At 38.8% G+C, this 26,118-nt stretch overlaps 3 protein-coding genes across 5 annotated transcripts; 2 read left to right on the top strand and 1 right to left on the bottom strand.

Annotated features, from left to right (window-relative positions):
* Positions 1-633: 633 nt before the first annotated feature.
* Positions 634-2,064, top strand: LOC129724091 (transmembrane protein 50A). Its single transcript, XM_055678713.1, has 4 exons — positions 634-964; positions 1,038-1,169; positions 1,313-1,572; positions 1,652-2,064. The coding sequence occupies exons 1-4, from the start codon at positions 875-877 to the stop codon at positions 1,653-1,655; spliced, it is 486 nt and encodes a 161-aa protein (XP_055534688.1). The 5' UTR covers positions 634-874; the 3' UTR covers positions 1,656-2,064.
* Positions 2,065-2,109: 45 nt separating this feature from the next.
* On the bottom strand, positions 2,110-3,375 carry LOC129724090 (general transcription factor IIE subunit 2). 2 transcript variants are annotated; one of them, XM_055678712.1, is made up of 4 exons: positions 3,292-3,364; positions 3,148-3,224; positions 2,981-3,079; positions 2,110-2,926 (listed from the first exon to the last, which is right to left on the bottom strand). In XM_055678712.1, exons 2-4 carry the CDS (start codon positions 3,207-3,209, stop codon positions 2,200-2,202), a joined length of 888 nt encoding a protein of 295 aa, XP_055534687.1. In that variant the 5' UTR covers positions 3,210-3,224; positions 3,292-3,364; the 3' UTR covers positions 2,110-2,199. The 2 variants fall into 2 exon arrangements, with proteins under 2 accessions (XP_055534687.1, XP_055534686.1); XM_055678711.1 differs by having other exon boundaries at positions 3,148-3,375.
* Positions 3,376-13,630: 10,255 nt separating this feature from the next.
* LOC129724325 (dynein light chain Tctex-type 5-like) lies at positions 13,631-24,905 on the top strand. 2 transcript variants are annotated; one of them, XM_055679086.1, is made up of 4 exons: positions 13,631-13,751; positions 13,842-13,955; positions 14,117-14,613; positions 24,648-24,905. In XM_055679086.1, exons 2-4 carry the CDS (start codon positions 13,950-13,952, stop codon positions 24,814-24,816), a joined length of 672 nt encoding a protein of 223 aa, XP_055535061.1. In that variant the 5' UTR covers positions 13,631-13,751; positions 13,842-13,949; the 3' UTR covers positions 24,817-24,905. The 2 variants fall into 2 exon arrangements, with proteins under 2 accessions (XP_055535061.1, XP_055535060.1); XM_055679085.1 differs by having other exon boundaries at positions 13,644-13,955.
* The last annotated feature ends 1,213 nt before the right edge of the window (positions 24,906-26,118 follow it).

Genomic DNA, 26,118 nt, shown 5'->3' with positions numbered 1-26,118 from the left:
AATTATATTCTGGGTTATCTGACAAACAAAATCGCAAAATACGTACCTCCGTAAATTTTACCGAAGTTCTCGTAATACTTTGACAATTGAACATTACCGAGAATTTCGTTAAAGTTGACAGGTTTGTGATTTTTGCTTTTACAGAATCTCGGTGTTTTGATGTATTACCGAGTTTTCTAACGAGATTTCAGCTGTTGAAATCTCGGTAATTTATTTTACCGTACTCGGTGATAAAATCTAAGTGTGTAGAGTTAACTCTAGGCCTTTAATTTTCGCTCGATGAAACTTCAAATCAAGACCACAGCAACGACCCCGCAATAACCGGTATGAAAACGGGTCAGTGAGCAAAAAGCAAAACGGAATCACTGTGTACAGTCATTAAAAAAAATTAAATAGATACTATTTCAGAAAGTTATTGCACATATTTTGTCCTTAGATTAAGTGAAATCAATTGTGACTGCAGCAAAAATTGTTTTATGATGAACGGATGCAAGCTTACGTGACGGAAACTTCATTCGACAAATATCGACAATCCACAATTAGGCATCCCTGTTGACAGAAAACAAATTTGCCCTTCAGAATTTTCCTGACAGCGTTTGAAACATCCAAACGTCATGAATTATCAATTTTCTTTGTTGATTCTTTACTGTCACTATTTTTGGGTTTTGTTGAACTGAACAACTGCGAATGGAATTAAAGAAAGTAAAAGATATAGAGTAATCAGACAAATATTTAGTAAAAAGTGGTTTGTAATCAGTGCTGGTGCATTCACTTTGCTATTGTCGCGTCAATGCGCAAGCGAACAAACGTAACAACAGTCTGCAAATAGTGACCATTCGTGAGTGATACTCGCCAACAGTAAATCCTATTCAAAATGTCGATTATGGACAGAATCAGACAATCGTACTGGATCGAAAATGTTCCCAGACGAAACATTGTTGCGACAGTAGTGGCGTCTTTCCTGGTAAATAATTCGTGCTTTTCGCTGGGTATGTTTGCACTAATGGCAATAATTGAATTATCGACATCGTTTGCAGTTCTTTAGCGGCTGGTGGATTGCGATCGATACGGCAGCAGTGCATCCCAAATCGTGGGATTTTTCGTACTACATCTGCGGTATTTTGGCCACTATCAGTTTCTTTATAGTTAATTCGATTTCTAACGAGATGGTGAGTCATTTTTGAAATAGCAGTCTTTGCTAGGGTGTGGGTGGAGGGAGGTAGAACATACTTTGTGTACTGTTAAGGTGGGGTCAGTCGCACATTACGACACAAATAAGTTAGTCAATTATTCCCTTAAAATTAACTTTTAGCTCCATGGAGGTGCGGCTTACACTGGAGGCGTTTTGGGTGAAAGCGGTATCAAGGTGTTTCTATTTATCGGATTCGTGCTTGGCTTTGCTTCGATTATTGCTGCCATCTGGATTATGATAGCCGAGTTTGCTGTTAACAATGACAAGATGGAGAAGGGCCCTGGCTATGCTCTGTTGGTACATAATATCTTCATATTTTTCTCTTCATTGATCTACAAGTTTGGCCGTCATAGTGATGATCCGTACGCTGCTGGAGTATTGTAAGTACATTCACATTCATCCTGTAGCGCCATGTTTAATAGAGAGCATTTTTATGTTTGATTCATTTGCTATATTCAGTTAAATAGTGATTGGATGGCACTTCTTCTGTTCTAACACATTTTCCATCAAGCAGCAAATTATTCCTTTGTATAAGCCAGGCAGAACTATCATTAAGAACGAAGCATTGAAATAGTGGTGATGACGTGACGCAAATTGCACCACATTCGATTCAGCTTGAATAAATCAAGTCAGATTGAAATAAAAAGTTTGTACAACTTTGAAAAGCATTGAAGAAGAGCCAACATTGATGAACAAATATAGAAAAAAAACTGGTCATACCGGCATAAATGCTTCAGCATCTTTTTCGTGATAACAGTCTGATTTGATTCACCTTGTGCAAGAAAACAGAATGGTATTGCTAATCATAAAAATCTGATTTTAAGCTCTGTATAAATTATTACCCTATACAATAAAGATTGAAACACAACAAAGTTAGTGTGGTGTATTCTTTGTCATGATAATTCATTCATTTCGAATTTTAGTTTTCATATTTTATTACAAAACCATAAACTTTACCTTTTTTTAGTTGAAATCAAAACGCACAGCCAATATATCACCTTGCCACATTAGTTTCCTTGCTTGATCTCCTGTACAGCGTTGGATTGCGTTAGAGTGTTATCCTCGTAGGTTTCCAGCACATCCGCCAAATGTTCGTTGTCACGGGGTTTCTTGAACTGCCTCTTTTTGGCTTGCGTCTTCTTTCGTTTCGGGATGATCGGTTTCTTCGGACCGTGGTCCTGCATCGATCGGATGCCCTGCTTCTCCAGGTACTCGTCGATTTTGGCGTCATCCATCGCATCCACCGTTACCGCTCGCCATAGCTTCTGGAAGTCTTCGTCTATGTGGAAATTGGCTGTCCGATCGTTGTAGAATAAAACTTTCTTTTTGTCGTTTGGCCGGGTGATAAAGATGATTTCCGACGCACGGTTTTTAAGCACTTTTTCGCAGTGCGGGAGCGATTCTTGAACGTCATCAAGCAAAACTCCCCCTAGTCCTTTCAAATCATGCTGCTTGAGCAATCGCATTAGGCTTTTTCCATCTTTGATACGATAGACCGCTTTAAACACGTACCGTCCTTCGGGGGTGACTTCAATTTTCGGATTGTTACGCAAAGCTTCACTTTGAAGCCAACTTTTGACACTTGATCCAATGTCCAGCTGGTTAGTTTCGTCCAGGATGTCTTCCAAAGTCAGTGGGTGATCCTCACCCTCTTGGTGCCGTGATCGCATGTGTTTTACTATCTTTGCCAGCACACCGAAGCGATACTGTGAGCTTCCGGACATAGTTTTGTAGCTGTAAATCAGAACAGACATTAGATTGTTCAATAAAATTGCTTTCTAGTCTCACTTGTTGGCATCGATTTTTGGGGGTGCAATCGATGGTCGTGGTTTTTTAATATCTTTCGAGGAGGCATAACTAGGTTCCGTTCGGGCCTTCTTTTCGACGCTGGTAATATAAGAAAAATGGTTAAGTTTATAAAATACTTTCAATAATGAGTAATTATCAATACATACGATGGCGTAGCCATGGCCCGTCGCTTGAAGGCCTCGCGTTCTCTGAGCAGAGCTGGATCCATTGTAAACTTTGCGGTCTAGTAGCAGGAATGCAGGAATGGAATTGCAAAATAGTTTGATTTTACTAATTTGTTCTAATAACACCTGATAAAGTTCCTCTTTTTGATCACGAATGCAACTGAGGGTGTAGATGTCAAATTATCACACATAATCAGACATAAACAATATAAAGATTGACATCCAAATAGACTGGCTTATTACGTTTCTCGATACTAACACTCTGTTTGGGCGTAACTCTTTTATCGACGATTATGCACTGATATAAGCATACCCGGAACCAGAGATGCCAGATGTTTTTGAAAAATATCTGCAACTGCTCGAAGAAACGGAAAAATGTGCTCGAAATCTTAAAAAAAAATCTCTCCGTAATCCGAAAAAATTTCGCTCGCGTAGGCAAAAGGCTGTAAAAATCTGCACACATTTCCAGAAAATCTGCGCAAATATAAGGAGAAATCTGCAGAAACCGTGAAAAAACTGCAAAAATCTTCAAATCAATGAATATCTGCACTCGGACTCCAAAAATCTGCGTTTTGCAGACAAATCTGCACATTTGGTGTACCTGCCCGGAACATATAAAATTATTGTATCATTGTTCAAAACAATGAAATATATTGTTTTTGTTATTCTTACCACGAAAGAGGGAGTTGTTATGAATCTTAACCAAGGGGCTAGACACCTTTATTTTTATGAAAAATATTTCGATAATATTACTCGATATCGGTAGATATATTTTGATATTTATCGTTTATCTGTCAATTGACAACTCTCCAACGATAATATAACGTCAATGAGCTATGATATAAATAGAGGGGTACCCGAAAATGCAACGATAAATACTTTGTAATATTGAATAACAGAAATATATTCAATATAAATCGGCATATATTTCAAAACTTCAAATTTTCCAATAGTCAGTGTTGGGTTTGATTAAACGTATGACATGGCCTCCATCATGTTGTAGCACAACGCATTGATCCTCAGAGAAGTTGGCATTCACCCAAGGAAGCATTCGCCGCTTCAAAATACCGATATGCACTTCGGTATTAATTTTGACACCATTATTAATAAAAACAGGAGGCATTTCCAAACCGTTGGACGCTATACATCATTACACCAGCCGGATGTTTGGTTTGGAACTTAAGCTTTCCTTTTTCCTAGTTTCTTCGAACGAGTTCTTTTAGTAGTTCTATTATTCGCTCCGAGATCAAGTGGCGTTTCTGTCTAGTTCTGGAAGATGCTTACAAGTCTTCTTTGATGACTTTTCGCATGAATTTCTCAGAAACGATGACATCCTTGGCAAGTTTCCTTAACCCTCAAGTGCCCAAGCCCACCTTTAGACGGGATTCAGTAAAATCACTATAAATCTTTAATAAATACTTAAAAAATGTTCATAAAGATTTGTAGTGATTTTACTGAGGTCCGTCTAGAGACGGGCTTGGGCACTAGAGGGTTAAAGAACTTACCGGATTGCAAGCAATCTCTGCATGGACCGATTAGAACTCGATTAGTGCCTAGGTGCAAACTGAAGACGTCCACCTCCCGGCTTTCGCTGCTTAGGGCCATCTTGTAGAGACTTTTTGATGCGATAAACTGTGACCAAATGACATCCAACGGTATCGGCAATCTTTTGCGGCATTTTTTGGGCGAATAGTAAACTCGTAATCACTTTTTTGGTGTACATTTTTACTTATTTGCAATAAACCGATTTCGGTTTTCTGTTGCAGTACTTAGAAGTAAATGTAAACAAATACACTGAGCCACAAAACAGGTCATTAGATACACAAACTAACCCAATACTAACGCTTGAACATTTTCCCATTTTTTCTGCCGCATACTGATAAATACACGGAAATTGACAGTTGTGGGTGCAACCAAAATGATGCATTTTCAAACTAATTTTATTTTTATAACAAAATTATAGCAGATAAAGCAGAGGAGGCAATGTGACTTCGCACTCGCGTTCAAGTGAGTTTTAAAACTTGCTTGCACATCTATTCTTGGTTGCACATAAACCCTATTCACACTTAGTTTCTTTTACCGAACTCAGCAAACTTTTTACTGAGTTTCCAACAATTGAGCCATCAGTAATCTGTTCGGCAGTTTTTTTAAGGGGGGGATTTGTTAGTAGCTTAAGTATTTATGATCAATATTAGTAAATAATGAGTATGTGTGTCCAATCACAAATGGTGACTTCTCAACACTGTTAGAAATTTGTAATTTTAATTGTTAGGATTTGTTTGCTTTCGCAATTGTGACTTATCATTCGTAGGGATTTACACCTACTTGTCAAGAAAGAGAAGCAAACTTACAACTAACTTAATTGCTAACTTATTGGCTATAAAGAGAGCTAATCGTAGCAATTGAGGATTGCAACGATTTTTGTCGAAAATTGTTAATAATTTTATTTGACATAGCTTCTAATGTTTCAACACCAGTAAGTCTATGTAATTCGAGGGTACTAAACCAAGGAGGACGCTTCAAAATCATTTTCAGAATTTTATTCTGAATCCTTTGAAGCGTTTTCGTCCTTGTTGAAGAGCAACTTGACCAGATCGGTACAGCATAAAGCATTGCTGGTCTAGAAAATTGTTTGAAAATCAAAAGTTTGTTCTTTAAACAAAGTTTAGATTTCCTGTTAATGAGAGGATATAAACATCTCGTATATTTGATGCACTTGGCTTGTATACTCTCAATGTGCTCTTTGAAAATAAGTTTTTTATCGTAAATTAGTCCCAAGTACTTAACCTTGTCAGACCAACTTAAAATAACCCCATTCATTTTGCCAACGTGATTATTGTTTGGCTTGAGGAAAGAAGCCCTAGTCGTATATCTGTTCGGCAATTCATTTGCTTGACGAGTGTTCGGTATTTATTTATTGTCGCTGAAACGTCAAATAAAGAAGACAGCTCAGCAAGAAATTACAAAGCGTTCATCAAAAGTTACTGCATGAGTCAGCATTCACAAAGCTCACAAAGTTACAAGCGTTCCGCAAAATGCAACTTAAGCTTTTTCCCGGTTATAGAGACTTTTTATTAAAGGCTTCGAGTACATTAATCTACTGTGGTGATAAATTTGAAAGCGCGATGCCGTTTTATGATTTTTTTTGTCCAAATGGCTCGTAGAACATTTAAATAACACAGCCACGAAACTTTTCTGAAAATCTCAAAATGGCGGACTTCTGATGGGCGATACTGTTTTGACAGATGCAGAAAAATTACCGGAAAGTAAAGTAAGAAAAAACAAAAGTTCAGTAAAACAATTGGAGGTTTTTCAGCAACATCTGGATAAGTGCTGATAGATCGTTAAATATTTACTGAACTATAAAAAAGTGCAAAAAATATTTTAGTTTACTGAAAAAGTCAGCAATGTTGTTTGCTGAACTCTTCAAGTGAATTTTCTTGAACAGTATTTCGGCAAAAAAATTAACCGACATCAGTAATTTTTCAGAAAATTACAGAATGAACAGGAAAATTTCAAGTTTACTGAACGCGACCGTAATAAAAATTACCGAACAATTAAGACGGAAAAAAGTGTGTTAGCAGTGCAGTAAATTTGAGTTGGATTTGTGTTTGAATCCTGCATAACAACAACTGAATAAAAACTGAATTGTGATGGAATTCACGACGTGTCTACTACAACAGTTTGTTGCATTGTTAAAATAGGTTCTTTACCCTAGTTAGAAACGCGGAAGATGAGTGAACCGAAAAGTGTGATTATAGACATGAAAAATTTGCCTCATTCGGTTGAGAAACCGTGATTTTCCTGTCTCCAGCCAGTACGCGAAATTACTATGAAGAGAAACAATTCGGAGAAATACGCAGGGTAAGGTACGAAATAATCAGAGGGGCCACAAATTCTTGAATTTGTATCAATATCGACAGTTTCAATGACGGGACCGACGTCGTTGATTAACTAACTGTCTTACGAACAGATGCACAGAAGCAAACTGCTTAAAATACGTTTGGGATGATTAAAATAGTCTCTCTCGATTGGGAACTTTTATTGATATTAGTGTAAGTTTGTTAAATCTGTTTTATAATGTAAAGATATAGTAGGAAGATTTCAGTACTGATCATGACGACTCAAAATCGCCGTTCCTTGAAAATCACCTTTCGAAAGTTTGACAACTATATCTGTTACTTTGCTTGTTTACGACCTTTCGTCATTGACAATTTGGAAGTCGCTCGCTACCGAGGAGCAAGACAGTGAGTAAATTTGAGGTTTGAGTTTTTCTGAGAAAACCTGAAAAATAAAGAGCAAATCTGAGTAACTCTCGTGTCTCTGAATATCCATCTCTAAACTTTTGAAGTAGAATACTTCTCTCAGGAAGTTCGGCTTCATAGGGGCCAACTAATGCAGGGACAGTGGATACCAATGGCAGCGTATAGCGGCCACAACTGTGGCATGGCTATGGATAACGAACTAGTTGCAGCGGATCTCAGCGTCGATAGCGGCTGATGCAGTGAGGCACTTCAGTGAAATGCAGTCTCTGTGCGATAGTGGGCACTAGTAAATACATTCAATGAAAAGTTGACTCGTTTTGACAACACGTGAGCCGTCTAGTTTTGAGTGTTGAATCAGCTTTTCACTTTTTTTTTATCACAAGGAATACTTTATTCGCCCTGTCAGTGATAACGCAAAGATGTGGTCGGCATCTTATCCGATACTAAAATGAACAACAAATTGTCCGTTTCAGGATGAAATAAAAACTTGATTGAAGAGTTAATATTTTCTAATGAGTTAATTCACATTTTTAAATTTGTAAAAGTTATAAATTTTACTTCATCTCCGTGTCTCAAAACGTACTGAATTATCTTTTCCTTCAGTTATGAGCAAGACATCCGAAAAAATTTCATCTCAAAATTTAAAAATTGTCAAGCCCCAACCATGACAAGCACCTTACTATATTTTTGAAAATGGTCAATCCTTGTTGAAGCGCAAAATTCGATTGATCTGATTAGTCAACGTTTATTTACTAGAAAAAATGGCTGACACGCAAGCAGCCGGGATATCTTTCTTGTAAAAGTATTCTACTTCAACCTTGCGGTCGTGGCTTTGCGCACAACCCTCCTGTTATTTTTTCCCACCACAAATATACACATGAATGTTGCTCGGTCCCACCGTTCATATATATGTATATATATACTAGCTGACCCGGCAAACTTTGTCCCGCCTATTTTAGTGTTTAATTTAATAATTTTAAACATTTCAAATTCATTGATTCCTTGCGATTGGATTATATCGTTTAAAAATGATTGGTTTTATCGGAATGACAACATCCTCGACTTTTGGCTTTTGTACATGACCTCTATTCCGGATATATATTGGGTGCATTTCAGTTATTTTCGTTGCTTTCCAGAAACTGAAAGTGGTCATCTTCTAATTCAAAATGGTGTCCAGGGTCAATGCTTCTCTACACCGTTTCGATTACAACCATATCCATATGTAGTAGTATTCGGTTATTTTCGGCTGTTTCCCAGAAGTTGCCATTTTTCATTTCAAACTGTTGTTTAAGGTCAATTTATAGCTCCTTGCATCATTCTGGATCCGGTGATACTCATATTGGGTGTTATTTGGTCCTTTGGGCTATTTTTCAGGAACCGCAAGTCGCCATCTTGGATTTAAAAATGGCATTTGGAGACAATATCTGGCCCCTGGGCGTCATTCTGGTTTAAGAAACACCCATATTGGGTGTTATTTGGTCATTTTAGGCTGTTTTCCAGAAACCGGATGTTACCATCTTCGAATTCAAAATGGTGTCTGTGGTCGAATCTAGCTCCTGTGTATCATTCTGGTTCCGAAGATACTAATATTGTATGGAAATCGGCCATTTTTGGCTGTTTTTTAGAAACCGGAAGTTGCCATCTTGCAATTCATAATGGTGTCTGAGGTCAATTTTCTGCTTCATTCTCGTTCCAGAGATACTCGTATTGGATGTTATTTGGTCACTTAAGGCTGTTTTCCGGACACCAGAAGTCGCCTTCTTGCAATTCAAAATAGTGTCTGAGGTCGATTTGTGGCTTCAGTGCATCATAACAATTCCGGAAATACCCATATTGAGTGGTATTTGGTCATTTGCCGCTGTTTTTCGGAAATCCGAAGTCGCCATCTTGGATTTAAAAATGGCATTTGGGAACAATTTTCGGCCTCCGTGCGTCAATCTGGTTAAAGAAACGCTCATATTGAGTGGTATTTGATCATTTTCGGCTGTTTTCCAGACACCGGAAGTCGCCATCATACGATTCGAAATATTGTCTGATGTCGATTTGCGGCTTCATACGTCATAACAATTCCGGAAATACCCATATTTGGTGGTATTTGGTCGTTTGCCGCTGTTTTTCAGAAACCGGAAGTCGCCATCTTGGATTTCAAAATGGCATTTGTAAACAATTTCTGGCCTCTGAGCGTCAATCTGGTTAAAGAAACACTCATATTGGGTGGTATTTGATCATGTTCGGCTGTTTTACAGACACCGGAAGTCGCTATCTTACAATTCAAAATGTTGTCTGAGGTCGATTTGTGGCTTCAGTGCATCATAACAATCCCGGAAATACCCATATTGGGTGGTATTTGGTCATTTGCCGCTGTTTTTCAGAAACCTGAAGTTGCCATCTTGGATTTCAAAATGGCATTAGGAGACAATTTTTGGCCTCTGAGCGTCAATCTGGTTGAAGAAACACTAACAATCCCGGAAATACCCATATTGGGTGGTATTTGGCCATTTTCGGCTGTTTTCCAGACACCGGAAGTCGCCATCTTACAATTCGAAATGTTGTCTGAGCTCGATTTATAGCTTCAGTGCATAATAACAATTCCGGAAATACCCATGTTTGGTGGTATTTGGTCATTTGACGCTATTTTTCAGAAACGGGAAGTCGCCATTTTGGATTTCGAAATGGTATTTGGAGACATGCCAGAAAAAGGAAGGGTGTCGAAACATTATGGACATGTTTGTTACACCTAAAAACATTCACCTGCCAAGTTTGGTTATATTCGCTTGATTGGTTCTCGAGCTGTGCGTAGTTTGTGTATCATTGGTATGGGACCCCTCTTTTCCAGAAGAGGGAAGGGTGTCGAATCAACATGGACATATTTGCTCCTCCTAAAAACATCCACATGCCAAATTTGGTTCCACTTGCTTGGTTAGTTTTCGAGATGTGCAGAAATTTGTGTTTCATTTGTATGGAACCCCTCCCTTGCAGAAGAGGGAGGGGTCTCGAACTATCTTAGTCACCTTTCCTGGCCCCTAAAACCCCTATATACAAAATTTCATGGCGATCGGTTCGGTAGTTTCCAAGCCTATATGAATCAGACAGACAGACAGACAGAGCTGCATTTTTATATGATTAGATTTCTTGCTCTCAAGGTAATCAAAGATGTGAATCATCCGAGAATTGTGGAGTAATATTGAGTAAAATTAAAGTTACGCCCAAGCATAAGAGTAACTCAGATAAAAGCTGCCTTGCCCCTCGCTCGCTACCGGAATATAAACAAAAACATTGAGAAAGTTGTAAATTGTGAATGCGTTGGAGTTTTATTTTATATGTTTTCTAAGGGTTTGCTGAATTATTTATGATTCGTTGCATCACCCCTGTGTAATAACTAGCAGAGAAATCACCAGTGGAATCTCGTTCTGAACTGAACTGAATTCAGAATATGAAATATGCCACAAATCAGTCAAAACTTTCAACGCAAAAGTACGTCTCTAAGAAAGTTTCACTACAGGTGTGTAGAATGAAAATTTAGATACGGAAAAAGGACGAAATTTGTCCTTTTTTTATTGTCTACAAGTCAGTTAGTTTCCAACGTATTTCTTTCGTTCTTGCAGCAATCGATTGAAGAATTACTTACGCATCCCTTACATGCAGAAAATAGTAATTTGAATATGCGAACTGTTGTACTACAACACCCAACACAAACGGGGAAGATTTTGTTACTTTTGAGCGAGGTTTTATTATTTTTATGTTTCATGACTGCTCATTAGACACAAAACATAATAACCAAAAAGTAACAAAATATAGACGACTACGCGCTTGTACCTATGTGTTTCTGCAGGAGAACATAACAACCAAGAACCGCAATACATGTGTTATCACTCACTGCATTCGTATTGATGCAACGATCTGGTACATTTTTGTCCCACTTATTCACACATAAGTAGAATCTCACCGGTCAGCCTCAAATGTCTACTTAGAAACACCACTGTTTTGTTCCCCGGTGTTTATTTGAAATAAAAAAGGTAATACTGTGTGACCAGAATTGCCGGAGATGCGAATGTTGTACTAGATGGGTATGAGCTTTGTATCTTCTACAAGTCCAAATGAGTTTACATGAAGCGATGAGTGTGTGTTCTAGATAGCTTGCAAGGAAGCAGTTTTTCTCTAACGCAGCTTACAGATCGCGATTTCAAGACGCCTGTGAAGTTTTTGAAATCATCAACGTTTGCGTACTGCATGACGGGGGAAAATGCTGCTTGGCAGCTCTTGTTATATCTTTTCTCTACTCTGTATGCGTACAACGAACAAACTAATACACGCACACCGTATGAATTGGATATAGAAGAAACTAGTAAAATGTGCAACATATGACTGGAGATGGAAAGAGAGCATTTTTCGACAGTGAAAACTTTTCATGTGGTTGAAATGATTATTTTTAGATAGTCGTACCGCCGGAACATGTGCAAAATATATGATAGTATGTGTTGTTACTTGACTGGAAAAGAACTTCATTGCTTTTTAAGTAACAGATTTGTTACCTAAATGGTCATTTTGCGTTATTGCTTTTAAAGTAATAACGAGAAATTTTGCGTATAATAATCATCAAGCCTTGTTAAAACGCAGATTGCGACCAATCAGAGCTGAGCTTAATGCTTGCTTTCCTTAACACAATCGACAGAATATTTTACCTAGTTACCCGAAATTGCACTCTTTTCGCTCGTCCCTAACTATAACCTCTGTGTAGTCACCCCTTAAAAATAAAAGATTTTAGTGCAACTTGGTTAAAAGACGGTAAACATAAAACTCTACTTCATTCTTGTTCTAGACACGGCAGAGAGAGAAATCACACAACTGCATACTGACTTTTTCTGTTAGTTCTATGCCAACCTTGCAGTCGTGACTTTGCACACAATTTTTCTGTTATTTGTTTAAAAATTCCGCAGATTCAAACATATGTGGTGTTATTCAATTACTTCAATTTTTAAATTTACTATCTTTTTTCAAAAAAGTCGAGAGTACCCTAAAGTTGAATTCGTATTCACAACAACATGGAACCTGAGCTCATAAAACTCGCTTCACGGCAACTTTATTAAACACAATTTGCGCTGAACATGCTAGATTCTGTTCTGTAAACAAAACTGATAAATTTGATTTTCTTTTCGGAAAAATAAAATAAACAATCAATGCATCAAAATTCAACGGAACCAATCAAACATTTTTCACTTGTGAGCAAAAACCAAATTGGGATACATTTATTCCTTCATTATCTCGTTCCGTTTACCGATATCCATTTTTTCGCATATGGGACGAACCTTCTTCGGATCACGTATTACGAATGGAAATTCGAGGGACACCATCTGGAATAGTTTTATTGTGCCGACGTTGCTCTGCTAGTAAAATCGAACAAGGCCGATACATTCAATGGTCCCCCAATTGATTGTAATCGGTTGAAGTGGTTTAATTTTGAGCCACATTAGGCATGTAAGGAAATTGCCTCCAGTATCGGCGAGAGTTTAAAACGTTTAGCTATGAAATGAGATTAGCAAAAGAGGGCAACCATATGCTTCCGTCGGTATCTTCAATCTTCATACGAATGAATCCTCGGCAGTTCCAATGATTTGTATGCGATTGCTGAATGTTTTACGACATGTCGCGTCAGACAATATTTTCCCCTTTACTCTTTCAGCTGGTATTATCGACCAAACTGGGATTCTAATTCTCAACTATCGAGAGCTGGTCGTACCCATACAATAGATTATCTCAAGAGCCGCCCAAAAGTTTTCGATGATTTGTTGTTATTTATATGTACCTTCTAGTGTTTGTGGTTTAGCATTTCGTCATGAACTACTGCTGTAATGTGATGTGATTTTTAAAGCGTAAGCATGGTCGTTTGTGACCGGCAGTCATTGCAGCTGCCAGCTGACTGATTGAATTGCTTCTTGGCGGGGCGAGGACAGGAACTTCATTACTATGAAGCGTGACACCGAAATTAAACTCGTGCTCGTTTTGCCACTCTCATCGGCTACTGTATATAGCGGAATGCGGTCCCAGCGAACCCTTCCTCGGGGCTCAGCAATAACAATGCGTCCTTCAATTCACTATTATTGTACAATCAAGCATTCGTTTGATGCGATCGAATTCCACGCGAACACTGGCGGTGTGCACCGCCGCGCCTTGTGCCATGTTTTCCGCGATCAAATGGAAACGTGACTGTCTTCTGTCCGCTCTGGCTCTGTTCTGTGCCGCTACAGTAGCGGTGGCAGGACTCGTGCTTTTTAGCCACGAAGGGAAAGACATTGACTTGGTGCGATTGGCGAAGAGAAAAAAGTATGTTGGTAAAAGTTTGCTTCCCGTCCAATTTTCCCTGCCTTGCACGCGGTGCAAAGAATACGAGCATGACAAAGGACTATTTATTAGGGGGTATTCTTCGCTTGTGCACGGTTCTCCGCTGGCGGAACTAAGAGTGGCAGTGCTTGATAGAAACTAACAGCCAACGGCAGGACGGTGCCGTATCGTTCCGTAATAATGGAGGTAATTTGTTCTTTTCGTTATTTTTAATAATTCTGTTGATTAAAACTTTTTTTTTTACTTGCATGGGATGGCCTATATTTCGCCTGTCATCGTATCGCTTCGTTTGTTGTCCTTTTGCTGTTTACGTGACACACGGCTTAATTAAACGTTTTATAACGAAGGTACAACCATCGGCGGGAGCCGCAGCACCAGCAACCACAACCTCTGTGGCCACAGCGGGAGCCACAACCGTTCCGGCAGTTGCGCTAGCAGGAAGTACCGGACCGCCACTACGTAAACCGGCTCCGAATGTGAGTTCTAAGACAGGACGCTTCTTTGGTTCGGCGTTCAATATCACCAATCGCTACCGGGCCAACAGTAGCAACTTGGGTAAGGTCAGTTTGGCCATAACCAATCTGAAGGTTATCCATAACGTACCGTTACCCCCGCCAATTTGTGCTATGGTCTCCTCCGATACACCACCGCTGCTGAAGTATCAACCAACCTATCAGCTGGAGTCGAAGAATCCATTCAATCGAGAGGCATGCGAGGACATCTTACGCGAATCGCTGGATAAGTCCCTCCAGGGCGTTGAATATAATTCGTACTTTGCTTCATCGCTCTGCCAGCAGATTTGCGAGGACGTTAAGGCGAAAGTTAAGGAGCTAAATTTCGACCGGTAAGTTTGGGTCAAGGAACAAAGTTGAAGTGTTTTGTTATGCTTTCGATCTTTTATTAGCTGTTTTGTCATTAAATTTAATGCGAGCAAAAGAACTAAGTTTATCAAGTTGACACGAGTTTTGACTCAAGTTATAGATTCTAGTGAGAAAATAGTTCGTGCATAAGAGCAATGATTGATACAAAAATGATAATTTATTTTAAAGCCGGTTAGCATGTATTTCGATAATCTCTGAGGTATACTAAATTGCAACCAATTTTGCGACGTGAACAGAAGCAGGATTATCGAGCGTATAGGAGACGGCCAAATTACCGATACCAAAGCCAGTGGACTCATTAGAAGTGATCCGTCAGTGTAGAACATTTCGTCGCAGTTGATGTTTCGATATTTATTGGAAAAAATTTCGGGGATCTGCTGCACGCGTAAATGATCCGGGATTCTACGAGTTTCTTTCATCATGCATCATGAATGTATCGAAAAACACAATAGAATCAGAAATATTTGATAGGTTGACACGATTTGGAATATTCGAAGAATGGTTAACATTTTGGGACATGTGATTGAAATACAATGTCATGAAACGGGTTTGAGAATTAGGTTCGATAAACTTTTCAGAACTTTCAATCACTGGATTGTTAAAAACCTCCCAATTCAATAATCGTTCAATAATCGAAAAAATCCAACAAAGACCTCCAAACTCATTATATGAGTCGAATGCATGCAATCTCACTCTAGTTTGATTATTTTATCAGATACCAAATATGACAACCTCAAGGCCAATATATTCAAATACCAAAACCTGAGAGAAAACTGGAGAGATTGTTTAGTCGGCTCGCGCTTCATAAAAAAACTATTCTATCAGTTTTTTGCGCACCTTTGATATCTAGCTGTAAAGCCCAATTGGGCCCTAAAGCTATACCAGTTTTTAGACAGTCAAACCTGTTTTTGTGCGAGGGTTAGGTACCGCATAAATAAAAATTTCTTAGTTAAAAATATTTCGAAAGTTGATGATTCTAATTTAGAATACCTATCCTTCGTAGGTTAGCAATACGTGACTTTTCCTTCGTAAAACTGACTCAAATAGTAATTTTTGGCGCAACACTTATGTACCACGTTGAAATTCATTCCAAGGATCGGAAAAACTAAATGGCTGGAAATCTTGTCGGATGTGGTTCTCTTTCATATACCGCACAAATAAAATAACCGCATAAAAAAGTCACACAAAACAGGTTTGACTGTATATCATTTGAAAAAGATGCGTTTTCTGAGTAAAACGTGACTTTTAAATAATGTTTATAGTTGTCCTTCGATTTTTAAACGAAGAATTAAAAACTGCTCGAAATGTCTTGAATGACAGTTCGCCCATGGGCAAACTGCCATTTAAAACTTTTCGAGCGAATTTTTATCGTATTTTCGCAAGACATTCTTCAATGTCATTCACATAAAAATTAAAAAGAGGGGACTTATGTATGAGCCCTGGGGAAAGCGCATATAACTAATTCGAAACGTTGCTAACCAAACAACAAATTGTGCTAAAAATGTTGGAAAAATTGTTCAAAACTGGAAAAAAATAATTGGTGAAGTTTTTCCGAAGGGATACCAATAGAAACGGAATCAAAAGCTCCCTTAAAGCCCAAGAACTCAGATTTGTTCTTTGCCAGCATACGCCAGCTGAATTTCTGTTAAAAGCAACAGAAGACAATCATTCTTCCCTTTAGCTCGGCGGAAACCAAATTAAGTATTTAACAGTAAGTCAAGGGTAAGACAAGGGTCCAAGCCACGGAACGAGTTTCCGGAGACAGGGCAACATTTCAATCGTGCTACACGAGTTATAATCGAAAGCTAGTTTTCTCGGTTTTTAATGGCGATCACCTTCACTTGCCTCAAATGCTGCGGTACAATATTTCGCTTTGGGAGCTTATTGTACAAGCTTAATATACGAAAATTCTGCCATCGTGAAAGGTCCTCACCACGACTCGGAAACGCATCGCGAATAATGTTTTGCGCAGGATGGATATTTTATTTTGCTAGGAAAGTATGTGCCGCAGTGGGTAGCCGTATGATCCAGCTTCTTGCAACTGTGGCAGTCCATTACCCGCGGTACAAATAAGCGCACGGGCAGATGCATTTGTCTACGAGCACATAGCTTGACAGAGACCGGGCAAAAGTCACGTGAAAAGAGCCTGCTTGGGTATATTTTTTGCACCCTTGTTGAGCGATACTGAATGCAACGAGTATCTTTGACGGTTGAAAGCTAGAATTCGCGCAACAGCTAGTTACAACAGGTCATCGACGGCCAGACTCGTATCACAGACCCACCGTCAATCCCCACTGCGCGAGCTGAAATGTCCACGTAGTATTCCAGCGTGAAAAGCTCACAAATAGCAATTTCGAGCCTGAAGCCTCGATTTCTTGCCTGCGGCTTGACACTAAAATACGCAGTTTATTTGGGCGAAATCTAGTGATCTCGGTGACGGCTGAAAACCGTGCCAGATACCTACAAATCTGCATAGTATTCAATGCTTTCACATTGGGCCGGAAGTATACAACCCAGGGGCCCGGATATCCTTCCGGGTATAACTTTACTCGATAGATAGTCTTCTCGAGTTGCTCTTCCGTCTGACGCACCTTATACCCGCCTGGATCGGACAGGGAATGGATCGAGATTCCGCTTCCGGAATCGCAGGAATCGGTTCCTTCTCCGTCCATATTAAACGAGAGATTCAAATCCGCAACTCAAATTAAGGATCGAAACCGTAAGGAAAAACCAAGAAAAATATTACCTTTAAAGCCGTTCTTCTCCTCAAGAATGATGCTTCTGCTACTCATCATAGTAATGTTCACTGCAGGCATTTTTTTTTAAATGAAAGTCGAACAAAAGAACACGCGCCGTATACAAGTTGTGTTGCTAATAATAGTAACATCGAACGTTAAAGTGAACTCAAACAATGCGCGTCTGTTTGCTTTCGTAAAGTTGGCAACAACGATCCTGTTGCCTCTGAGGTTTACTTCCAACTCCACTGCTTCAATTATGATTTAGAGCAAATGCTTTGGTATATCTCCCAACGGTGTATGTACAGTAGACTGGGACACAGATGTATGGGAAATAAGCGTTGGTGCAATTTTTTCGCTCCCATGCACTTTTCGTGTTCCTTATGGGTCTTGTAACCACTGTGTAACTTTTCAGATCGATCGGTGGAACCCCTGATTTGCGCCCGATTTTTGAAGTTTCCATACGATTTTATATGGAAAAATCCACTTTTTCAAAACTTATCCTCTAGAGATTTCCAGTTGGCTCTTAAAAATATACCAATACATGATATTAGTAGGAAATTTTCCTGGGAATAATTGTTCCGAAGACTGTAAGGCGCTACAAAATTTGTAGAAAAAGTTATTCACCTTAAACTGATCGAATGTCTGACGAACGGCTCAACATTGAATTTTTCCAGCAACACTGCTGCAGCATGCTGCTGTTGCAAACTCAACAACGTGATGAGAAACAGTTTCGCGTAGAATTAAGCTTGAAAGCGTGATTTTTTGCTCATAGTATCTTCGGAGAAAATGCTTAGAATATCGATCTCTATATTTTGATAGTATTCGTTGTGTGATTTATACCCCTAAAAGTGAGAAATCAGCTTTCTAAACACCCCAACGTAGTGAAAAACATTTTCGTCTGGGATTAAGCTTGAAGGTATGATATTTTGCTCACGTTATCTTCATTATCGGGGAGCTTGCTTGAAATATTAACTATCAAGTTTTAATGTAGATTGATTACTCCCCCTAAAAAAGGGAAATAAGCTTTCTAAACACCCACGTCGGATGACAATTTGGATTCTGGTGCCAATTTAATAGATCATACCCTGGTATCTTTCAGAAAGGAGTTTGGTAGATACATAGCTACAATTTGTGCAGATACATGGACAGCAGGTCACTACGAACCACCGTAAATGAAGTCTGTTGAAAAAGAGAAAAAGAGAGTATTGATCTTTGGACGGGATGTTGGTTGAGCGGGCATCAAGGTGGGCCGCTGAAAGATCCGAAACAACTGGAAAAGGGTAGGTTTTCGAAGTTTTTCTTTAGCTCGCCGTGTTGATTGCAAACCGCTGTCTGTTGAAAATATAAACATCTTTGGCTCAAACCAAATTTTTTACTACTGACAATTCTGCTAACAAACACACCACGCAGGGCTATTCGTATTACCCTCCGTCGCTAGCTAAAGACAAAACACCGAAGAGCCATTCGTTTTTTTTAACTTTTTTAACTTCGGCACATGAAGCAATCGAGGGCTTGCAGTTTCGGGGAACACACAAGCATTGGTCGCCACGACGAGATCGACAATGATATAATAATGGATAGCTTGACGGTAGTCATCGCATACAACCACCTGCAATATTTTTTTCATATTTACTTTTGTAAAAATGAAGCGTTTGAAAAAACACGTGTCAGCAAGCGGGCTCCCGAGGGCTCACGAAGTCGGGAACACTCGGGCCTGTGTTAGCCGAAGCTTCTGAAGGGCTGTTTTATTTAGAACACTGTGGGTTTCCGTTTTGTATAAGCACTGAACTGCCGCTATTCGCATAACAGTCCTATGTAGAAGTCCTATGTTTTCTAATTTTTTGCGGAAATGGGTCCATTTTGGCATGCTCTACAAGAATAGACATTAAAATCGAGGTTGTGGGAATCAAACCTTACTTTTCTAATGGTTATTCTTAAAAAACATGCCAAAATGGACCCATTTTCGTAAAATTTACATAGGATTTGCAACTTTTACATAGGACTATTATGCGATTAGCGGCAGTGAAGGGCAATGAAAATACCCTCCGTGGCATCGCTTAAAACACACACGCAGTGGTGTGGTGGGTTGGGATATGCCTGGTTTCAAATGGCATTTGCTTGTTGACCGAGCTCTACGTCACAATCCAAACACCTGCTTCTGTTTACCTTTTTTCGCTACTAGAACAGACGAATGTCTTCTTCTTCCTCACCTGTGTATACCTCATTGGTTCGTAGTGACCTGCTGGCCATGTATCTGCGCAAATTGTAGCTATGTATTTACCAAACTCCTTTCTGAAAAACACCTGGGTATGATCTATTAAATTGGCAAGTTGTCACACGACGTGGGTGTTTAGAAAGCTTATTTCCCTCTTTTAGGGGGAGTAATCAATCTACATTAAAACTTGATAGTTAATATTTCAAGCAAGCTCTCCGATAATGAAGATAACGTGAGCAAAATATCATACCTTCAAGCTTAATCCCAGACGAAAATGTTTTTCACTACGTTGGGGTGTTTAGAAAGCTGATTTCTCACTTTTAGGGGTATAAATCACACAACGAATACTATCAAAATATAGAGATTGATATTCTAAGCATTTTCTCCGAAGATACTATGAGCAAAAAATCACGCTTTCAGGCTTAATTCTATGCGAAACTGTTTCTCATCACGTTGTTGAGTTTGCAACAGCAGCATGCTGCAGCAGTGTTGCTGGAAAAATTCAATGTTGAGCCGTTCGTCAGACCTTCGATCAGTTTAAGGTGAATAACTTTTTCTACAAATTTTGTAGCGCATCTCTAGCGCCTTCAGAAGAATTATTTCCAGGAAAATTTCCTACAAATATCATGTATTGGTATATTTTTAGGAGCCAACTGGAAATTTATAGAGGATAAGTTTTGAAAAAGTGGATTTTCTCATATAAAATCGTATGGAAACTTTAAAAAACGGGCGCAAATCAGGCGTTCCACCGATCGATCTGAAAAGTTACACAGTTGTTACAGGACCCATAAGGAACACGAAAAGTGCATGGGAGCTAACATTTATTTTTTGTCTCACCCTAATGTACAGCTATCAGCGCTGGTCAAATGGCTCCCTCTGCTGTGGCAGTTTTCAGCTTTCAATAAGAGTCAATCGTCCTCTCGCTGCAGTAATCGGTTATACAATGGAAACTAAATTTTTGCAAGCTAGAGCTTTTATACACGATTACTGAGAGTTAAACTTGCCATGGGCGTGTCACAAAGCAAATGGCAAGGGAAGTAAAACATTTTCGATAGCTGCGCTGGCCATGGTTGAGAAATGAATACAAAGAAAAGCGAGAACTCAATTATACACTTTTTTGTGTAGTTTTTATTAGCAATACTCAGAGGAAAAGATATGAGAAGAGAATGTTTCGAGCCAAACTAACATGTCTAAATCCGAGCCAAACAAACAAGAAAGGTATTGCAATCAGGTACAATAAAGGCTATATTCATATTCACACGTTTTTCATGTTCTAATGCTAAACAATGGATTGAGAATGCTTCAAAATGGCCTTATCACAGTGATTTTTAACTGGTGGCTCCTTTTATATGGTCTACAAAATAATGATCAATTATGGCGAAAGTATATAAAATTAAACATAAACATAAGATTTACCTTCACGGTTTTTCTGATGCACTTTATTATTCCCCAGGACTTCCATCGTCACCACCGGTTATACGAGTCGAATGAAAAGTTAATTAACTTTGCGCTTTGAGAAGAGATCTGGAGCTCTGATATATGAAACCTAGTTGCCAAATTGGCGGTTTTTTCATCGCCTATCTCTCTCTCTCTCTGAGCATCTCTAGTTGTTATCTGTTTTGGCGAGTGACAGAAAATCAAAAATCAACTGCAGCTCTGCCTGCTGTGGATCGAGCCAGTTTCCAATAGATCATTGCAAGGAACGACCCAACCTCACTTTTTCGGAAGGTTTGTTTACAAGGTGTTAGAATTTGAAGCGACAATTCGATTTTTTTTGTTCTTACGATCATTGTGACCTATTCCATTAGAAAAAGCATGAGAATCTAGTAATAATGAACACATTTCGATTAGTGTAAATCAATCCAGAAAAGCATTAGCACGAAAACCTTTTTCGGCTCCATCGGAAATAAATTTGAGTTCGTAAAATTTACCTTTCAAAACTGTCATCGTGAAATTATGTAATGCCGTCCTCTCACTGCAGTAATCGGTTATACAATGAAGACTAAATTTCTGCAAGCTGGAGCTTTCATATGTGGCTACTGCGAGCTAAATTTCCAGTAGGCGTGGCGTGTGCACTAGAGCGAGTAAAACAACAACAACAAGTCGTTGACAAAGATGTGTATTTTATGAGCTCCTATTTTGAAACAGTATACCGTTTTGACTCAAGCTTCGAACAGTCTCAAACTTAGAAATCTTCAGGATAAAAATCGAACTATCATAGCTAATATAATATATGATTACTTTATACCATTTCGTTTCATCGAATATCTAGCCAGTGATGTTAAGATCTTTACTGTAAAGCTACTTCCAGGGAATCAGCAGGCTTTGAAAAACTGTAACAGTCGGTATTTAGACGGTTTGCCTGTCTATCTCTTAGCAATTACGTTGAAGTGTTCGGAGTTTGAATCAAAGCCGATCTTTGAATTCTCTTTATTTTCGTATACCAAGCATGTTTAAATCTATATAAATAGCACCGAATTGCAACAAAAATGAAGCAACCAACATGCCAAACTTTTAGGATCCATTGGAAAGTTCATTTTTCGTTGATTTTTGAATGCAAGAAGTTACATCATAGCTTAAGTGTTCGAAATTAGATGCAGAACGGTACAGTCGAAATTCCTTGGTTGGAACACGACTGTCACCCAACTAGCGCATCGAGTTGTGTTCTTTAGTTGGATGAACTTACAGCTGGGCAAATTTTTCACAGGGAAGCGTCGATTGTTTCTTTTCTTTCTGTTTTGAAAAGATTTCCTAATTTCATAGCGGTAAAACTATGTCGAAGAAAACAAACTTTGCTCGTCTGTCTTGCTGTTGTGGTAAATAATTATTGTGTTTGATAAATACTTTTTTATACGAAAAATGGACCTTTCAACAAGAAGCAAAGTGATAAAGCGCAAGCACATCACTCTGCTTCTTACCTAAAAAATGGCGGAACGCGACGCTGGATATCTCCGGCGTTGAAGAAATAAAAGAACAAACAACCGAACAATAAACCTAAAAGTTCTATAAGGTGCCATCCACATTCCACGTGGACAGCTTTGGAGGGGGGGGGGGGGGTGGTTCGGAGTAATGTCCACGGTCCATACAAAATTTTTAGAATTTATATGGGCAGTTGTCCTGGGGGGGAGGGGTAAAAATTGTTAAAAATCTGTCCACGTTGTATGTGGATGGCCCCTAAAGCAAAGCAAAGCCTTGGTGCTACATTCCGATTCGGAACTTGACCTTCTGTTTACTATACACAGACTTCGCAGCCAACCGTTAAGTGTACAGGACAATTGCGGGGCTAGCGCTACGATCCTACTGACACCAATAGTCTCTCCCGAGACAAGACTCGAACCTACGACGACTGGCTTGTTAGGCCAGCATCGTACCTCGAGACCAGCTGGGGAGGCCCCTATGAACTTTAATAATAGCGGATGCTTTAATAAAAATGAAAATCATGGTTTGTACCTCGAAAGACTCTTTAAAGGTTCTGAAATAGTTATATGCTATTTTAGAATCTTTGAAGGCAGACTATTCATGCGTTTCTCATCGGTTCGTATAAGTGCTCTTTCCACTCCGCTATGTACACTAAAGTCGCTTTTCACGTGTTTTTTCGCAAATCTAGAAATTTACGCGGTTTTTATATGGATTTTTCAGAAAAGTTGCTTTCACGTGGTATGTTCTAGTGGTTTTTATTTTCTTAAATCGTTTATCGTTAAATCGTTTATTGAGAGTTAGTCAGTTGATGATTAATTCTCAATGCAATTGCCGAATATTCAATAATCATCATCATGGTTCGCAGTTGGAAATAATATGGTTATGTAGTCTTTCTTGAAAGTATTCAGCAGACTTGATCAAAGCTTGCTTAGTTATGATTTTCTACCAGACTTTTCCGGTCCCTGTAAGCACTACCGGGTCCGGTCCGAAATCTAGGTGAACTTTGGATTGGACTTTTCGGACTCTGTCAGGTCGAAAATCACCCTTAATACAAGCTAAAATATAAAGGAAGCGCCAAATCAGTTTTCACCTGCAACTCAAAACATTCATCGTTCGTCCCTGAATGCGATCTAAACATTCATCTGATACTATACTGTTATACTGTTAACACCAACTTAATCTCTGTTTAAATTTTATCAAACACCCTTCTTTTTTGTTTACTGTTGTGCTTGAAAATATTTTTCCTGTTTGCACTAAAATAATAACTGATAAAATTTAGAAATTTCCGTCTAACTTCAATGGTAAACTCTTTTAAATTTTTTCACCATCCGCTTTTTCCCACGTTTGCGGCAAGCTAAAGGGTGAAGGTTGTTTTGAACGCTAAAAAACCTTCCGTGCTCACGGCAATGATTAGACTAAATTTCCTGCGGTCGTATTCGCGAGAAACGCTAAACAAATGGTTTAACGTGATGCTACCGAATGTCTCCCGGCTGAAAATTCGTATTCTCTTACTCGCAAACCATTTCTAGCACAAGGCAAACCCCTTTTGGCTTGATGCCGGTGCCACATCCAAGTATACGTATACGGGAAATGTGCAGGCTTTATCCAGCATCTTTAGCGGAATTGCCTGTTTGCGGCATAATCATCTGAATACATATTGTCTTAATGCAAGCTCACCGTTTTCTATGCCGAAGGTATTACGCAGCAAAAACTTCCGACGTTCAAATTCAAATTGCTGCCTGCTGTCAGTGCGGGTGTTACGCGCTTACTGGCATTACAGTGGAAGGCGCCTGTTTTTGTGCAATGCTGCATCCTTCGGGATGCTGCCTATGGATAATCTTGATTTTTACCCCGCTCTGATAAGTGTGCAAACGTCTCGACTCCTGGTGAGATTCCATGGATAACATTCCATTGCCGGTTGTACCGCCTTCCTGGAAAGTCACCCATGTTTTTGCAATGTTTGGTACAAGAGAAGAAGAGGATGCCTTTGGCAAAGGAATTTGCATGATTTAAAATTTTGTTTGGGACTGCGTGAACAACTCGTTATGCTAATCGAAAATCACCTTTTGCATCCGATGACAAATTGTTACGATGTATGATACATTTTCGTTTTTTCTTTTTACAGATATAAAATTGTCGTCACTGTTACGATGGGTGAGCGCTACATGCAGGGTCTTAAAGTGGTGTCCGAATGCCTCTGGGATCCGAAACGTGATAACAATGCTTCCTGCATTTACGATTCGTCACCTAGCCTGTTTGCCGTTGCTTCGATTTATGCTATCTATTTTGATTGAATTAAGTAGTTGTTCATCACTGTGCTGTTTAAAATTGAGCTTGTTAATATTTGCTTGTTAAAATATATGTATCATTACATCACAATAAAGTTGTGTTTGTTTTTATAGTTAGGTATTCGAAAGGTAGTTTATTCGAATAAATCGAATGCTGCTAATCATCCGACTTTTAAACTTCCACGTTTTCACACGAACTCAAATGTCTTTCTAATGAAAACATGACTTCACTTCTGGTACCCTATTCAACAGAAGGGAAAATTACGTTCAGCAGAAGGGAAAATCACGTGAAACAGTTAATTGAATCATGATTCGTACTGAAGATGAAGTTAACTTAGAAACGACAACTTAATATGCTGACCGTTGTCCGAAGGTTATAGGCTTGACCGGACATTGTTTATTTTTGTTTGCTTAGCTAGGCTGGATGACCTTCGTTTATCAGCAGCAATAACACGGCAGGAGCTTGGCAGCTAGCAAAACATTTAGAGTTTCAGGATTCAAGGGTAGCACTGGTTGTTTGAATTTTTGAAGCAGCACAAGACATCATTCAAGATGATATGCGAAGAATATGCTTCCGTCTACATTCTATAGTGATTAAAAACTGGATGACCGACGTTTTATCGATGATATCCGTGCGGTATGACCAACATGTTTTTATTTTTTTATCTATTTTGACTGAAAATCGGGTAGTTGTTTGGGTTCATTACTCTATATAAAGCAATTTGGAAAATATTTATTATCAAACTTTTTCTAAACTCAAAGAGCATGAAATTATTAAAAAAAAGAATATTTTAAAAAGTTTCACATGCAGTGTAAACAGCTGAATTAAACTTTTTATAGTAGAAAGACAGTCTGCGTCAATTTGACTCCTCACTTTTGATAACATTGTTCTCTTTTCTCTAAATAATGCTAATCCATTCTCGTTTTTCAAACTAAATTCTGGTATTTGTAATTGATCGATACGTGAACACCGTAATAACGACTCAATAATAATAATAATTTATAAACAAACAACTTGCATTTTAAATTATTTAAAAGTCATGCGTCAATTTTACACCAAAATATGATTAACTTTCCAAGGTTAATAAAAGAGGTAACAATAAATTTAATTTCATATTAGCAACCATCTACATTCCATGTGGACAGAGGAATTCAAACCCCCTTCCCACCATACAAATTAAAAAAGAAAAAAACGTAGGGATCGTGGTCATTTCCAACCCTTTCCCCCTCTCCATTGCAAGGCTATCCACGTGGAATGTGGATGGCTTTTTATAACAATACTGAAGAGGTACACTCTGAACAAAATTT

This window comes from Wyeomyia smithii, chromosome 2, assembly GCF_029784165.1.
Source record: "Wyeomyia smithii strain HCP4-BCI-WySm-NY-G18 chromosome 2, ASM2978416v1, whole genome shotgun sequence".
Classification (NCBI taxonomy): Eukaryota; Metazoa; Arthropoda; class Insecta; order Diptera; family Culicidae; genus Wyeomyia; species Wyeomyia smithii.
The sequence above is the reverse complement of the archived record's forward strand: the minus strand, read 5'-3'. Positions and strand labels throughout refer to the sequence as shown.